The sequence below is a fragment of the Manis pentadactyla genome, chromosome 1, assembly GCF_030020395.1.
Source record: "Manis pentadactyla isolate mManPen7 chromosome 1, mManPen7.hap1, whole genome shotgun sequence".
NCBI lineage: Eukaryota > Metazoa > Chordata > Mammalia > Pholidota > Manidae > Manis > Manis pentadactyla.
Window position 1 is genome coordinate 194,426,785 of NC_080019.1, and position 16,162 is coordinate 194,442,946.

The following is a 16,162-nucleotide window of genomic DNA, read 5'->3' on the forward strand; positions in this document are numbered from 1 at the left end:
GCCACAGTGGTCTCTGCTCCCATGGGGGTTCCTTCCAAAGCTCCCGTGGATGCCGCAGTGTTTCCCATTCTCACAGACTGTGTAACAGGGAAAGCTGGACGTGTGGTAGGGCATCCTGCATAGTTCCCCAGGGCTGCTGGGACGGGCCGCAGACACGCCACTTAAACAGCAGCGACTTACTGTCTCACATCTTGGAACCTGCGAGTCCGGGATCCACGTGCGGGCAGGGGTGGCTCCTGAGGCCTCTCTTCCGGGCATGTAAAGGGCCCTCTGCTCCCCGTGTCCTCACGTGGTCGTCCCTCTGCACGTGTCTGTGTCCCAGTCTCCTCTTCTTCTGAGGACACCAGTCCTAGTGGCCCAGGACCCACCTCCATGACCTCATGTGACCTTCCATACATGTGACCTCTTGAAAAACCCTCTTTCCAAACAGTCACACAGGGAGGTTAGGACCTCAGCACACTGACTCAGGGAGACCGTGCAGTCCATAACACACCCTTTGGGGAAGAGGTCAAACAGTAAACAGGCCACCGGGGAGCTGTCCCTGGAGCCGGCAGGGCCTGCCTACCTCCACAGCAGGAGAGCGCTGGTGAGGCAGGGGGCAGGGCCCAGGTGTGCGGCCCTGGGCCGGGGAGCCCTGCGCCCCCGGGGATGGAAGTTGTCCCTGTTCTGCTCATCCTCCTTCTCCCTGGGCTCTCCATCTGAGACCTGCCTCCCCAGAAAGCAAAGCCCACTTTGTCAAACTCTCACTTTATAAAAATCATTTAATCTTTCTTCTTTAGCTTAATTAGCTCCAAAGCTCTGAGCTATATTTAAACAGTGACAATAAATCCTCTTTGGGACTGAAAACAAATCTGTTTCAGCTCGAACAGGGTTTCCACAGAAGACAGCTCCATGGGATACGACTGGGGGGAGAAGCTCGCACCGGGAGGCTTACCTCCCAGACGCTGCAAGTGACACAGTCAAAAGCTTGCCTAGTGCCCACGAGCCAGATGGGCATAGCGAAGCTTGTTTGGGAGGCAAGTCATTAAAGCCTCTTCGTACCCAGGCTCAAGCAGGGAGAGCCCGTGCTTAGATGGAGCTGCATCCCAGGGCCTCAGAGTGCGTGCTGACACCCTGAGGTTGTGTCTCCGGTGTGGAAATCAGTAAAATCGTCCCTGATGTGGTCCTTGGGAGGAGAGTGCCGCCTCCAATCACTGTCCCTCTTGCATAGAATTCTGTTGACTTCTGAACCCCGGCTGCTTTTTCAAACCCCCACTTCCCCTCTGTGGGGTCCTGAAGCCCCCAGTTAACAGCTTCGCTCTAGCGGGCTCCAGAAGGCAGGGCTCCCCTTCTGGGGGCAGGCCTGCAGAAGCTGCCCGGCTGCCCTGCAGCATCTCCATGACTGTGGAGGGCGGTGGAACCCAGGGCCAGCGGCCGCCCACACTGACACCCTGTGCTCGTGTGCCCGCAGATGCTGAGCTGCTTGGAGCACATGTACCATGACCTTGGCCTGGTCAGGGACTTCAGCATCAACCCCGTCACGCTCAAGAGGTGGCTGGTAGGTGGCAGGCCCCCTCCTGTCCCTCCTGGACAGGGTCCTCGGTTACAGGAGAACGGACAGTCTGGTGCCTTCCCAGTGGCACTGGGCTGCCTACCAAGGGAGGCAAGAGGTGAGAGTTCTGTGGGGACATCCAGCCAGTCTGTGTGTCCCCAGAGCGCTCCTTACTGCTAAGCACCTGCTCCAGTGAGTGAGGAAATTATTAAAAACCTAAGGAAGCAGTAGCTCCTAAAGCAGCAGTGTGCATGTGTGTGTGCACACCGGTGAGTGGACAGGCATACACACCAGTGAGTGTATAGGCATGCACACCAGTGAGTGTATAGGCATGCACACCAGTGAGGTGTACAAGCATACACACCTGTAAGTGTACAGGTATGCACACCAGTGAGTGTACAGGCATGTCCACACTGATGTGTGTATAGGCGGTGAGGTGTACAGGTGTGCATACTGGTGAGTGTACAGGTAAGCACACCAGTGAGTGTACAGGGGTGTGCACCTGTGAGTGTGCAGGTGTGGGCATATTTGTGGGGGTGGTGGCTGCATGTGAGTGTGTGTGTGAGTGTGAGCAAGTATGTCAAGGGGTGTGTGTATGAGAATGTGTGTGAGTGTGTTTAGCGATCTTTTCTTAAAGTACTGCTCAGAACCAACTACTAAAAGCTTAAATATTAAAAGGTGTGATGGTGACTACGGGGGGCCCAGAGCCCCTCCCTAGCTCCACATCCCCATGAGGCTCCTCAGCCCATCTCTGGGTGAAAGCCTGGCCCCACACCTTTCCTTGGGGCCGGAGGGGCGCCTGTTGGAACCTCTCAGGCCCCTGGGCCACCTGGTGCTCCCCTTCAGCAAACACAGGAATGCAGCTGGCAGTGCAGGCGCACAGGTGCACCGGGTGGTGGGGCAAGGCCGGGACCCTCTGCCACCGGCAGCAGGGCAAGGTGGGACTCTCTGTCTCTCTTGCAGCTCTGTGTGCACGACAACTACAGGAACAACCCTTTCCACAACTTCCGGCACTGCTTCTGTGTGACCCAGATGATGTACAGCATGATCGGGCTCTGCGGGCTCCAGGTGGGATGCGGGGGTGCCCAGGACACAGCCCTACACACAGCAGGGAAGCCTCAGGTCTCCTCAGCAGCTCCTCCCTCCCCATGGGCAAGGCTGCTCCCAGGTTCTGTGAGCAGGTGCACACCGGCCCTCCTCAGCCTGCCGGGAGATGGGCAGGTGCCCCCCACCAGGCCAGCGCTGGACGGGGCTTCCTCCTCCCCATATCCCTTCCCACCACAGCCCAGCCCCTCACCACCCCATCCCACCCTCTCTCTAATCCAGGAGAAATTTTCCCAAATGGATATCTTGACCCTGATGACAGCGGCCATCTGCCATGATTTGGATCACCCAGGATACAACAACACGTACGTGAGGTTTCCTCTCTCTTTTCCTTTTAAAGGGCACCCTGGGTATCAGAGGAGAGCTTCTCAGCTCAGCGCTTGGACCCACTCCAAGGTGGGGCTGTGAGCGGCAGCTTCACCAGCCCCAGGACACAGCTCCCACTCTGGGAGGTTATCAAACCCCAAGGGCTGCCGTACCCCTTCTCGGTCCTGGACCCAGGCTCCGCATCTGCACAGGCAGAGCCCTGGCAGTACCAGAGCCCCCCTCACACCACCCCCGCACCCTGAAGCAGGGAGTGAGGCCTGCACGGGACAGGCGGGCGGGCAGCTAGGGCTGAGCGAGGGGACGGGCAGGAGGGGGGCCGCGGGGGCCAGTACGGGACAGGCTTTCTGGAGCACTGGCCCACTCCCGCCTCTGGGGGCCAAGGGCACAGAGCTCCGCCCCACGTAACTGCCAAGCCAGCCGTGAGGCACAGGTGTGTGTCCTAGCGACGCAGCCGTTCCTTCCGTCAAACTTGTATGTGCAATGACATCAGACGCGCCTAGAGCCTTACTGTCACTTGTCAGGACCAGAGCAGATTCCGGGGTGTGGAAGTCTGTGCTCCGCAAAGGAGGCTGTCGCGGTGGCCACCAGTCCCTCATTTCACCCTCACAGTGATGTGCAAAGCACAAGCCAGCAGAGGGGCCTGGAAGAGAGCATCTGATGGGAAAACACATCTAATTCTTCTCCCAAATGTCTGCCTTTGCATGTACTGAAAGGTTTTGCAAGGTGCCGTGACAGAAGACCTGACCCCCATAGGGCTAGTAAGAGGGAAAAGCTGAGGCTTAGGGGCGGTGCCTTCCCGCGGGACTGCAGAGACCTGGGGGATCTAGTTCCAGGGTCCACACAGAGCCAGCAGGGCCAGGAGCAAGTGCTGGAGCGGGCCAAGCGCATCGGGCTTGCCTCCTGCCTCTGCGGCCGCCACCCACACACCTTGGTGCTGTGAGGTGCTTCCGAGTGTGGGCGCCTGAGGCCCCCTTGGCCCTCTCCCCGATTCCAGGTACCAGATCAACGCCCGCACAGAGCTGGCCGTCCGCTACAATGACATCTCGCCCCTGGAGAACCACCACTGTGCCGTGGCCTTCCAGATCCTTGCCCAACCTGAGTGCAACATCTTCTCCAATGTGCAGGCAGATGGGTTCAAGCAGATCAGACAGGTGTGTGGGGGGCCTCCGACTGCAGAGTGGGGGGACTTCTGGGGACACAGTGACCACCACCACAGAGTAGAAACCCCCTCTCCAGTGGCTCCCAGAAGCTCCCTGTCACAACAGTGCCCACCAGGGGCCCTGGGGAACTGGCCCTCCTGCCCCGTCTCCTGCAAGGCCCAGCGGCTCCCAAGAAGTGTGTCCGTGGCATGCATATGTGGGAGTCCATTGACCTGCACCTCGTACTCCCCATTTAACTTAACCCTCTGAGACACGTCCTTCCTCCTTGGCAGCCCAGGGAGGGCAGCTCGTGGAGGTCAGGTAACTCACCGAAGAGCTGGGGAGTACAGCCAGGCCCCGACGACAGCCCGCACCAACCTAGCAGGCCCTGGCAGCTGTCTCCGGCCCCCCCAGGACCAGGCAGGCCCGCGACCCCCTTCAGACAAGAGACCCTTGTGAGGAGGACGAGAGTAGCCGCCTGTCCTCGAGAACTTGCAACTCCCTGAAAATAGCACCCACCCACACTCCGGTCCCCCTGAGCACCAACCACCCTGCACTCTGCCTGGCATTCTCAGCAGGGGGACGATATCAGCGTGATCTCCTGGGGGGTAGTCGGTTGAGTGATAGCACCTCCCTCCCCACCAAAAGAAGGCATGTGTGCCCCCTGACCCCCAGGCCTGTGAATGTGGCCTTATTTGAATGGGGTCTTTGCAGCTGTGATTAGTTAGGATGTCCAGTTAAGATGAGCTTGGATTATCCAGCTGGGCCCTAAACCCAACAACAGTCGTCCTCGTGAGACCCACAAAGGCAAGAGAAGATTCACGGAGGAAGGCCGCATGAACACGGAGGCAGAGATGGGAGTGACGTGGACACAGGCCGAGGACTGCCTGGGCCGTGGAAGCTGGAAGAGACCAGGAGCTTTACCCGCCTAGAGCCTTCCAGGGGGGCACAGCCCTGCCCACACCTGGATTTCAGACTTCCGGCTCCAGACCGTGAGAGAGTTCCCTTTCTGCTCTGAATCATGCAGAACGTGGTACTTTGTATGGCAGCCGCAGGGTGCCGTGCTCAGAGCCGTCTTCATGGGAGCCCCGTGAGCTGCCCTGCCTCGTTTCCATGTGGGTGGCTTTGCTTCAAGACGCACCCGATGAAGACTGGAATCCGGTGCTGGGAAAACTCTCACCTCCCTCCTGGAGAACTGATGTGCTTCCCTTTATCACAGCAGCAGCCTCATAAACCCTTGTTTCCCCATTTATTCACACTTCCAGGAAGTTCAGAACTAAATGCGGTGCCTAATTACAGTCACCACTGAATCACCAGTTCCCGGGACAATTAACTTCCCTTTCATCGATGGCCTTTCTGGCCTCTGTACTGTGTTTACAGAACCACCCAGCACGCAGGTGCCCCATGGTGCTGTGGTTACACAGCAAATCATCCTCTGCAGTAGGCGAAGGGCCAAGCCGTGAAGAGGGGGCCAGCCTTCCCACTGCTCGGGGATCAGAGCAGCACCCCAGAGGGAGGGAGGGCGCCTGGCTGCAGAGCAGTGCCCCACAGACTGGACCTTCACGCTGCCTGCCATGGGGACACACCAGCATCGTCCTGCCTCAGACACTTTACTTACATTAAAATGAGGCTATTTATGTGGGCAAAATCACTTGTCCCAATTTTTAATAATATTTTGTCCTTGAGTATTTTGAGGGATAACTCCTCGTGGGAATAGATCCTTCACTAATAACACAATTAGATTTTTACAGAGAAATTGCACTATTCAAATGCCAGTGATGTCTCCCCTCCCCAGATATATTTGAGAGGATCTGCGCTGACCCATTTGAGCTTGTACGTGATGCTTCTGGGTTTGTTTTTTTGGAAAAGTACAATATCCTACCCAACACAGATATGTGTTCTGTAAATGTGGGATGCATGGATGCACGGACAGATGATGGATGGATGGTCGGATGAGTGCACAGGCGGATGGATAGGTAGATGGATGAATTGATAGGTGGGTAAGTGGATGCATGATTGGATCGTGGATGCTCATGATTTCAAATTATACTACTTCTCCTAAGGCAATTTTTGGTTAACAAGGTAATAAAATATTTATATTTTAAAAATCATTGCATTCTCATGTGCAGATTGTTAATGGAAGAATGCTGTTAAATATAATCTGACTTTGATCGTTCCCAAGCAATGTACACACATATAATTGCATACAGATTAGACAATAGGAAAAAATATTCCTGAAAAACCAGTTACTGACGTCCAAGAAGATCTGGAAGGAACAAACCATGTATCTAGGTTACTAGATCAAGGGGAGGCATGTGTCCTTGGCTGAAACCTGCTACACGTCATGAGGAAGCACAATGTTAGGCTTGCCATGTGCAAGTGGGCTGTCCTGGCAGGCCCGGATGGGGCTGCGCTCAGCAAGGACACAGCATGTGGGGGTCACTAACACCCACTGGGGCTTGAAGTCCAGGTTAAGTCTCAGTCTGTTTATCTTAAGACTTAGGACAGTGACTTAGCCACACACGTAGCACTGGCATGAGGACCTAGTGCTGTGTACCAAGGGCTCGGTACACACAGTGCTCACTGAGTGATTGTTGGGGTTGTGCAGGTGTTAACCCTTTGCTCTTTCACTATTCAGGGGATGATCACATTGATCTTGGCCACTGACATGGCACGCCACGCAGAAATTATGGATTCTTTTAAAGAAACAATGAAGAATTTTGACTACAGCAACGAGGAGCACGTGACCCTTGTAAGTAGGTGTAAGCGTCTCTGGGACAGCTGCCGAAGGGGCCTCCCCTCAGCTCAGACTGGAAACCAAGAAACCAGTCGTTAACCTTGCCTTGGAGTGAGTGTCAAAGCTGGTTTCAAAGTCACACTTCTTACCAGGGATGCCCCCTGGCACGGCCCCCGTCCTGGTTAGAGGCTGCGTTTTCCAATTCTGGTTTCAAAGTGCTAAGCGGTGAGGCAGGCCATCTCGCTCTGGTTTCCTAAGAATAAGGTGGGCTCTCCCCGAAGACAAGGCCCCAGAAAACACACCAAGTCTCAGCCTTTGTGGGGCAGCTCAGGGATGGCAGGACCCCCATGCCTTAGGATGCAGCACCCCACCTGGCCCCCACTTCTGGGCACCCCCATAGCCAGGGAGATCAGAGAAGGGGAGGGAGCACCCCCAGTGGGAGGGTGCACCCGGGCCTGCCCTTGGAGTAAAGAAGGCATGAAAATCCCTCCCATCTTCGGAGACAGGGTTGTGAGCCTTGTCTCAGCGTTCAGTCTCCTCTGGCATCCTGGCACTTTTAAAGCCAGTGCCATGCCATCACTTTCCTTTACTCGAAGGTCATGAACAAGGACAGATCAAGCCGACCTCCTGACCATCCAGTCCCTGGTAGGCCAAGCCCTCAGGGGACCATCCACCCCACAAAACTGAATTGTAGATAATACACAAAGTCTACAAGCGAGGCCCTCATATTTTCAATGACTGAACACAGGAGAATGTGTCCCCAGAGGCAGGGCCTCCCGAAGCACGCCTCCCGAAGCTCCCCTCCCAGAGGTGGAAGAGGGCCACAGTCCTGGGGTGCAACGCCCGGCTCCCAATGCCCATGGAGTGTGGGCACTGCTGCCCCCAGATGTCAGGAAGGATGAAGGTGCAGATGCCCCTGGGGGTGGGGAGGGAAGCGTGCCCAGGCCCTTCGGATGCCCGTTTCCCACCTGAAATGTAAGGGAAGGCCAGCCTAAGAGACGGGAGGTGGGCGGGAGGCCAGAGTGTCTCCTGCCCAGTGTCCATTGGTCACTTGGAACAGGAAGTGCGCCTCTGCTCCCTCCCGGCAGCTGTGCCAGTGAAGGGGAGAAAGAGGCCAGGTGCCCAGTGTTCCCCAGTGTTCCATACACCCCGGGACCAGGCAAGGGTCAGGGGCACGCACACAGACAGGGCCTGAACAAAAGCCCCTGCCTCTTTATGGACTTGGGGTTTGAGAGTGGAGGCCAGGAATGACAAGGTTCTGGGCCAAAGTGGAGAACGGGGCTGCAGCCAAGACCCCATAGGAGGCCTGAGGGCTCTGTGCAGCCCCCTGGACAGCAGGGCCTGCAGCCAGCTTCCCCAAAGGCCTGTGGGCAGAACCCTGCAATCACCTGTAGTCTGGAGGCTGACTGCTCACAGGGAGACAAGAAAGGCCGGGCTCAGTTCCCAGGCAAAGGGCAGCCACATCACCTCAGGGTTCACCTGAGGTTAAGCCGATGAGCTTTGCAGATCACCTTCCCCAGCCCTCCCTCCAGGAAGAGCTGGGGGCAGGCAGCCCACGCAGACCCGGCCCACAGCCAGAGTTCACGTGCCGGTGCACCTGCGCCCAGTCAGCCGCAGACCCCGACGGGCAGAACAGCCCTTCCCCATGATGGTCATTTGCCCCCGGAGCCAGGCAAGGCCACATGGTGCCAGGCCTCTGCAGCCACCCCTGAAGGCACCCACCTGACTGGTTCAGGTGGAAATGCTCTGGCTGAGCCCTTGAGCCTGACATATGTCCTTTGGAGGGGCCTACATGTGCTGAACCTCACCAGGCTCGGAGGGGGGGAGTCTTCTGGGAGGGTGAAACATGACCCCACCTGGGGAACAGCGGCGAAGAGATAAGGCCCCCCAGGCGGGGGCGGGGGACACCATCAGAGGCAGGGGGCAGCTGGGAGGGCTGCAAGGAGGGGCTGGAGCAGGACCTGAAGGGCATATACTCTGCTGTCGGTGGCAGGGACAGCGAGGCCACGCGGTGGCTCAGGGGTCCCAGCACCGTCCACCTCCAGGGGTCCCTTTTTTCCCTTTAACCTCTGCCTCCCAGTGACGCATTCTGTGTGTGTGCGCACGTGTGGGCACACCAGCGGCACCGTTGGAGGGAGGCAGCAGCTGGCTTGACCGGCACCACCTCCCCGACCCCTCCCGTGACGGGAGCCCAGGCCCACACGTGGGGCGGCAGCGGGATACGCTGTGTCCTGTGTCCGTGCCTCATGCCAGACCTCTTTTTCAGCTGAAGATGATTTTGATAAAATGCTGTGATATCTCTAATGAGGTCCGCCCGATGGAAATTGCAGAACCCTGGGTAGACTGTTTATTAGAAGAATATTTTATGCAGGTAAGAGCGTCGCGGAGCAGCCAGACCTGTCACTCTCCTCAGCCCCTTTGACAGACTCCATTTGAAACAAGGTGGGCGCGCCAGGGTGGACAGTTTCTGCAGGCCCCAGAAAGCCGTCCCTGCAGGCAGATGTCAGAAATGGAATGGGTTATAATTCGAGACACAAGGGGCAGTGACAGCCTGGAGAAGCTAATGTAAAACTGCCCTCTGTGACCGCTCACTGAGCGGCTGGTAGGGATGGACGCGTAGGGCAGATGGCCCGGAAGCCAGGAAGCTAGAGCTGCAGAGGCAGGAGGGAGCCCCAGGGTGGGAGAGAGCAGGCGGGTCAGCCTGCCATGGCCGTGGGGAAGCCCCCAGGCAGAGAGCCACGCCAGCCTGACTGGAGTGGCTGGGGGGACAGTCAGCTGCTCCCTACGGCCACTCAGTGGGCCCAGGACACGGCGGATCTGTGGCCTCTCCTGCCTCCCAGCAGCCCTGGCTCCACTTCGCTGACCCCTGCTGTGCCCTGCCCTCGGCCCCGTAAGCGCTCCAGCTGGCCCCCAAGTTGTGGCTGCCCATCCGTCCCTGTCGCCGCTAGTGTACCTCGGGTGGGCTGGTGGCTTGGGCTGCTGGTGGCATGTCCACCTGTATTTCTCCAAGAGCAGTGACCCTCAGAGTTCTCCAGATTTCGTGGTGTGCCTCCCTTAACGTTGCCATCTCCTGCATCCCCACAGAGCGACCGCGAGAAAGCAGAAGGCCTTCCTGTGGCCCCTTTCATGGACCGGGACAAAGTGACCAAAGCCACGGCCCAGATTGGGTTCATCAAGTTCGTCCTGATCCCAATGTTTGAAACAGTGACCGAGGTGAGCGGCCACCACCACGTGCTGGATGATGCATGACAGATCACACTCGTGTGTGTACTCACACGCTTACACACAGGCGCTCACACATGCCTGTGTGCTGTGACTGCCTGCCCAGCCCCTGCCTAATGGCAGTTCCCCCTCCAACATGTCCAGATCATCACCGGGTTTCCCCACCCTGCTCACTCCCACAGAGACCCTCCCCACAGTGCCCCCACTCCCTCCATGCACCAGCTGGGAGCCCCTGCCAGCCCTTCTCATCTTCACCCTCAGAAGAAACTCCTAACCTGCCCATACTGCACCCAGCACACAGCTGTCACCAGCTTGCTGTTCAGCAGACTCTCTCTCTCTCTCTCTCTCTCTCTCTCTCTCTCTCTCTCTCTCCTGAACCTTCTATGGCTCCCCATGCCCCCAGCACAGGGCACTCAGCCCCACCCTCCCTGGCACTCCTGTGTTGCAGGACAGCCCACAGTCCCTGGCCCTCACCTTTCTTCAAACCTCCACCTCTGAGCCCATTGCTTCATCTAGGGCTCCCCAGCTCGGCCCCGCGTCACCCCGCCAATCTACAGATCTACCTCAGAGCCTCCTTCCTCACACCCCATAGACTTTTACTTCCCTGGGAACTTGCCCTCCTATCCATAGCTTCCCTTCCCCAAACCTCAGAGCTGTCCAGTGCAGCAAGTGCTAGCGGCTGTGCAATCCTACAAGGAGGGCCCTGGCCCCTGCCACCTCCTGCAGGAACCGGGCTGTGCTGGGGATCAGGGCAGAAGGGGCTGGCATCAGGGGCTACGGAGGGCTCCAAGTGGAGGTAGCCCCCCTGAGCTGAGACCCAGACAAAGGAACGTTCACCAGGGGACATGTGGGGTGTGAGCGGCGGGCGGGAGCACAGAGCCGTGGCGCCAGGGCAGAGGGTGTGAGTGGCAGCGGAGGCCCTAGGCCACACAGTGGGAACGGCCTCATTCCTCTGGCCTGTGGGCCCTCGGGGCTAATGGGCAAGGTTGGCGTTTGGAAGGTGGGAAACTGCGGCACCGACAGCGGGACACAGGAGGTAGGGGAATGAGTGGTTTTTGCCAGGTCCCTGTGATATGTGAAAGCAGGAAAGAGAGGGGACCCTGGAAACGGTGGGTGGTGGGTGGTGGCCTGTTGGGGGGCTTCACGCGGCCTGAGAACCTCGGTCTGGATGCCTCTGCCTGCATGGCGCGGACCCTCTGTGTGACGCCCTGAAATGCAGAGGGCCTGACACCCGTTTCTCTCAAACGTGTTCCATCGCCACGGGGATGATGGACTGAGTGAACCGTTGTCTCTCTGCAGCTCTTCCCAGGGGTGAAGGAATTCGTGCTGCAGCCCCTCTGGGAATCCAGAGATCATTATGCAGAGCTGAAGCAAATGGACGACGACGCGAGGGAGGTAAAATGCGCCATTTAGAAACATGGTCTTCCTTGTGGCGGGCAGGTCACAGGCAAGCCACACTCCACACACCTGGCCTGGGAGCAGGGCCCTCCGATAGGAGCTCACGGCCGCCCCACCAGAAAGCCGGCCGGTGGAATGAGGGGGCCTGTACCCTCAGCAAACCCGGCCACACAGGCCGAGGACACCCGGTCCTCTGCTCCTTTGAGGGAGGCACACGACACAAGGCTGTGCCCCCACAAAAGGCAGCCGAGTGTGTCAGCAGCTCACACACCGTGGACCCCTCAGAGCAGCGTCTGGCCCCTGGTGGGGCCCTGTCCTCCCGTCCCCAGAGCTGGCCTCGTTTAGCGAGGGGGGCGGCACTGGGAAAGCCACCATCCGTGGCCTGGTGCTGGGCCACGGCGCTCTCGGCATGGCAACCTGGCCCCTCCCAGGGGTCAGGGAGACAGTCTGGCTTTGCATCACTGCTGGGATTGGTACCGTTCAGGGAAGGTCCAGGTCCCCAGCTCAGAGCCAGTTCAGAGGGTTTCCGCAAAGCCCCTGCACTGCTCTGGCCAAGTCCCGACCCCAGTGTGTGCAGACCTCTGCTTCAGGGCCCCCTGCCTCTTGGGACCCCATGGACATCCCCACCTGACCTCCAGCCATCCAGGCCTCCCCTTGGACCACCCTCCCAGCCCCCTACCCAGGGGTCCCAGTATAGGTAGAACAGTGTCCCCGCCTCGTGATTTGTCCCCATCCGGCCTTGGCCAGCATCACTCCCCCAACCCGTACTGCACACTCTCTTCAGGCAGGGTGCCCCCAGTTACTGTGCCCACACACCCCTTCCTCGCCATCAGGAATGCCCCCCAGGCCCCCACTGAAAGCTGAGTTGTAGCTCTCTCTCCCTCAAACTGCTTTGTGATACACAATACTGGGCATACTGTTGGTGCTCAATAAATGCTTACGAGTCCACTGGCAACCGGTTTCTCTAGATGAAGTCTTCTACCAGGTCACAGAGAAGTCCTGAGACTCCGAACACCTAAGAGCAAGTGATTCAGAGAATAGATGCCAGAGCAGGTCTCCCCCTGGCTGGTCCCCAGGGCATCCACGAGCATCTCCATGAAGGCCTTGGGTCTAGACAGCCCAGGCCTGGCTGCCCAGTGGGGGCCCCTAGGACCCTCCAAGGTGCCTTCCCACCCCCAGAAAGAACAGACCCCAGAAAAGGCAGAAGGGCCTTGGGTCCTCACTTCCTGCCACCAGGCCTCTGGGGCTGAATGCTGTGGCCAGTGGCGAGCTCCTTGTCCAAGCACCAGACAGTGGCCATGAGCGGTGAGGCCCCAACAGCAGGGCGGGCAGCTCGTGCACACAGATGCGTGTAAACAGCTCATGCCCTGTGTGCTCTGGCACACCAAGGTTGTAGACGTCCGACCCCGTTACATGGTTCAGGCATCTTGCACCGATAGGAAGCTCTTAGGCAGACATGCAGACGCGTGCTTGCTGCCTCCTGGAGCCTGATCTGTGCCTTGTGTGTGCTCTGTCCTGGTTACAGAGGACTGAGAGCCTGACATCTGGAGGCGCCGACAGGTCAAGAGAGAAAAGCAGGGATGTGAAAAACAGCGAAGATAATGTTGTCTGAGTCGGCATCTCAGTGGGTACGATAATTCAGACTCAAGCGGGGATCGTACTGAAAATCTGTGGGAAGAGGGAGAAGAGGGGGCAGAGAAAGTCTTCATATTTTTAAGGATGTGAAACTTGCATTTCTTGCATATAATTACTACAATTAGGCCCTGAAAGGGAGACATGCATTAGCTAATAGAAAAGGTCGATAATTAGCCATTGGCACCTCTTATAAGGGAAAACACTCTTTAAAAGCTTTTCAAAAATAAAAAGCAAGTATTTGCTTTTGTAAGCGTGCTCCCGTGCACCTGTTACTACCAGCCGTTCGTTCAGCCTTTGCAAAAGGCAAACCAGCCCATCTGGCCCCCGCGTGGTAAGGTCACAGCCCTCTGGTGTCTAAAGGATCATCCGAGATTCCCAGGTGTAGAGCGCTCAGGCTCAGGGCAAGAGAACTGGATTCGGTTTTGCAAGAGGAGCGATGGCAGGTTCCAGCCCTCAACACACCGCGCTCTGCCAGTTACAAGCTGAGGGGCGGGCACGAGTGTCTCACATGTCTGAGCCTCAGTGCCCAGGCTCCAGCTGGACGGAGCAACAGCATTTCTGCCGGTGTGTTAGCAGTGAAACGGGCAGGACGCTGGCATGTCCAAAGTGCTTAGTAATTGGTGGCTTTTCCTTTTCCAGTCAGATCATATCTTTTAATGGCTAGGCAGAGGGATCAAAATTGTTTGATTTTGCCTAAACATGGTCAAGAGTATGTCCAATGCCTTTGTTTTTTAGGCGTTGTCTGTGTGTGATCCTGTGACGTGTGTGTGATGTCTCCTGAGCATTTTTCATCCCAACAGAAACGAGCCCAGTAGTCCTTCTCCTCCCAGCAGACCGAGCCTGCAGACAGCAGCAGATGGGCTGCGGCCTGGATCAGGCGGCTGAGCTCCATGGGACTCCGCCACTCAGAGGCGAGCGCGTTTTCAGCAGCTGCACCGCCAGACCACACTTTCTAAGAACTGTTTTGTTCATGGATATTAAAAAAAAAAAAAAAAAAGGAAAAGGGAATTTCTTGATGCTGTACAGAATTTTTATTTTTAAACTATCTTTTAAATAATATATTCTTATACAGAAATGGGTACTGCACTTTTCTTTGGTAGGGGCATCTGTGCCGGGGCTGCTGCAAACCACGGACACCTCCCCTGTCCTCGTGTGGAGATGAAGGACCCCGAGCTTTGATCAGATGGATCAGAATGATTGCCCGGTGCGGTGCCGTGTGCGCACCCTGTATACATTCAAAATTAAATGTCAGCCCGGTGCCCAGAGTGCAAGGATGTGCACGTATTCTGTTTGTGGGCGGGGGGTCGCGGTGCCAAGGCCACACACTCAGACTGAGGCAGCGCTGGGGAAGTCCATGGGCATGAACATGCCACAGGGCTGGCGTCCTCTTACAGGCGGGTGGGAATTTAACATTAAATTGGCAGATAAGAAAAGGAGCTAGTGTATGTGTGCCCTGGAGGGGGTCTGCCTCGGGTGCAGGGAGAGCCATCCTGTCTTCCTGCCTAGGTTTTAGGTACAAGCACTGGGGAAGTTCTGGGCGGCACTGTGCCCACAAAGGGAGGGCCAACCCCCAGCTTGGTGGTCAAGCTTGGACAGGTGGCCCTTGCCTGAGCTCTCAGCCCCCCACATGTGCTTAGACCCCTCACTGCTCCCCAGGACCGTGGGCTCCCTCTCTGCCCCCCTCTAGGGATAAAAGAGGCTCCACACTAAAGAACTGACCTTTAAAGGCCGTCTGCAATCTGAGCTCGGTGACATTGCATTTCTTCAGTCTGAGCCTTTATACCCCATTGGTGAATTCCAGAACATTCCTCCTGGCCTTTGAATAATTCATTTTCGACCTGTAAAATTTTCCATCTCTTCTTGAATCCAGTGCACTGTGAACAGGGCCCAGGCTTCTCTACCTCTTAGGTTCTTTTGTTTTTGTCTTTGTTTTCCATTTTAATCCTGCTAAAGACAATACACAGGGTGGCTTTGACTAAAACACGATCAAACCTTAGCAGGAGTTCAGCTATCAGTGCAGTTCAGCCTACACGTCACCCACACAAAAGATTGTTACCTGCTCTCCCCACTGGGGAAAGATTCCCAGAACAATACTTTCTAGCGTATGCCGAATGCCTACTTCACCAAACTCTGCCTCCCTTATCAAACTTCATACAATTACTGAATTTTATACTCATGCAGATACATGCACACTTACATACACATATACATGGCCATACATAGGGCCACACATGTCTGCGCAGGCATACATACACATACACAGCCACACATATGCATGTGTACACATCACATACACATGCCCACGTACATGCCATGTGATAGACGTGTCCACATACATACTTAAGTGTGTACTGCATAATCACATATACATGTGTGTCCATGTACGTGCATATGCATGCATATAGGCACAATCACGAGTGCACAGGTGTTACAAACATGTACGTGCTTACATATATGCAATCACACACATACACACACTCCTACATGCTAACACTGTGTCCCTCACTGGGTTTGGGTCATACCAAGTCCTGTGACAGAGGAGTCAGCTAAGAAGAGGTATCTGTAGGGAAAGGACACCAGGCAGCCTGTGACAGTCCTGTCCTTGTAGCCACCCTGGCTGCCATTGGTGGGGGCCTTAGAAATAGTGCCAGAGCATCAGGCTCCCCACAAATTCTCCCTCCGTCTGTTCCACATATGTCCACATGGTGTGGGTGGTTCCTCCCCACTAGCTGAGCCCGTGGGGGTGGTGCAGCCCCAGCCTGAGCTCCATACAGGGCACGCCCCCCCCTTTGCCACCAGTCAGCCTCCTGCCACAGACCAACCCCGAGCCCAAGGACTGTGGCCCCGCGCACCGTTGGCAGCCTGCTCGCCCAGAGCCTGGGTCTCTGCTGCCCCTGGACACACCACACACGTCGGCTGAGCCAGCAACCTCGCAGGCGACGAGGCTGGGGAAGAGGATGCAGCCACTGCACAGGCATTGGAGTTAAGGCAGCAGGAAGGGTGAACCATCGAGAGCAGGGCCACACGCCAGGGACAGCCGCTGCACACACCTCCCTCACGGTGTGTTCA

General features: G+C 56.9%; 1 protein-coding gene across 4 annotated transcripts in view; it reads left to right on the top strand.

Moving 5' to 3' along the window:
- PDE9A (phosphodiesterase 9A) overlaps positions 1-14,358 on the top strand; it is an 89,174-nt gene extending 74,816 nt beyond the window's left edge. For 3 of the 4 annotated variants that reach the window (XM_036876878.2, XM_036876881.2, XM_036876882.2), the window contains 10 exons: positions 1,451-1,537; positions 2,495-2,599; positions 2,858-2,940; positions 3,957-4,113; positions 6,740-6,853; positions 9,105-9,209; positions 9,923-10,051; positions 11,360-11,455; positions 12,984-13,086; positions 13,829-14,358. In XM_036876878.2, coding sequence (XP_036732773.2) covers positions 1,451-1,537; positions 2,495-2,599; positions 2,858-2,940; positions 3,957-4,113; positions 6,740-6,853; positions 9,105-9,209; positions 9,923-10,051; positions 11,360-11,455; positions 12,984-13,070 — 963 coding nt within the window. In that variant the 3' untranslated portion in view covers positions 13,071-13,086; positions 13,829-14,358. The remainder of the gene's footprint in view (positions 1-1,450; positions 1,538-2,494; positions 2,600-2,857; positions 2,941-3,956; positions 4,114-6,739; positions 6,854-9,104; positions 9,210-9,922; positions 10,052-11,359; positions 11,456-12,983; positions 13,087-13,828) is intronic. The other variant, XM_036876879.2, reaches the window with a different exon arrangement.
- Positions 14,359-16,162: the final 1,804 nt, after the last annotated feature.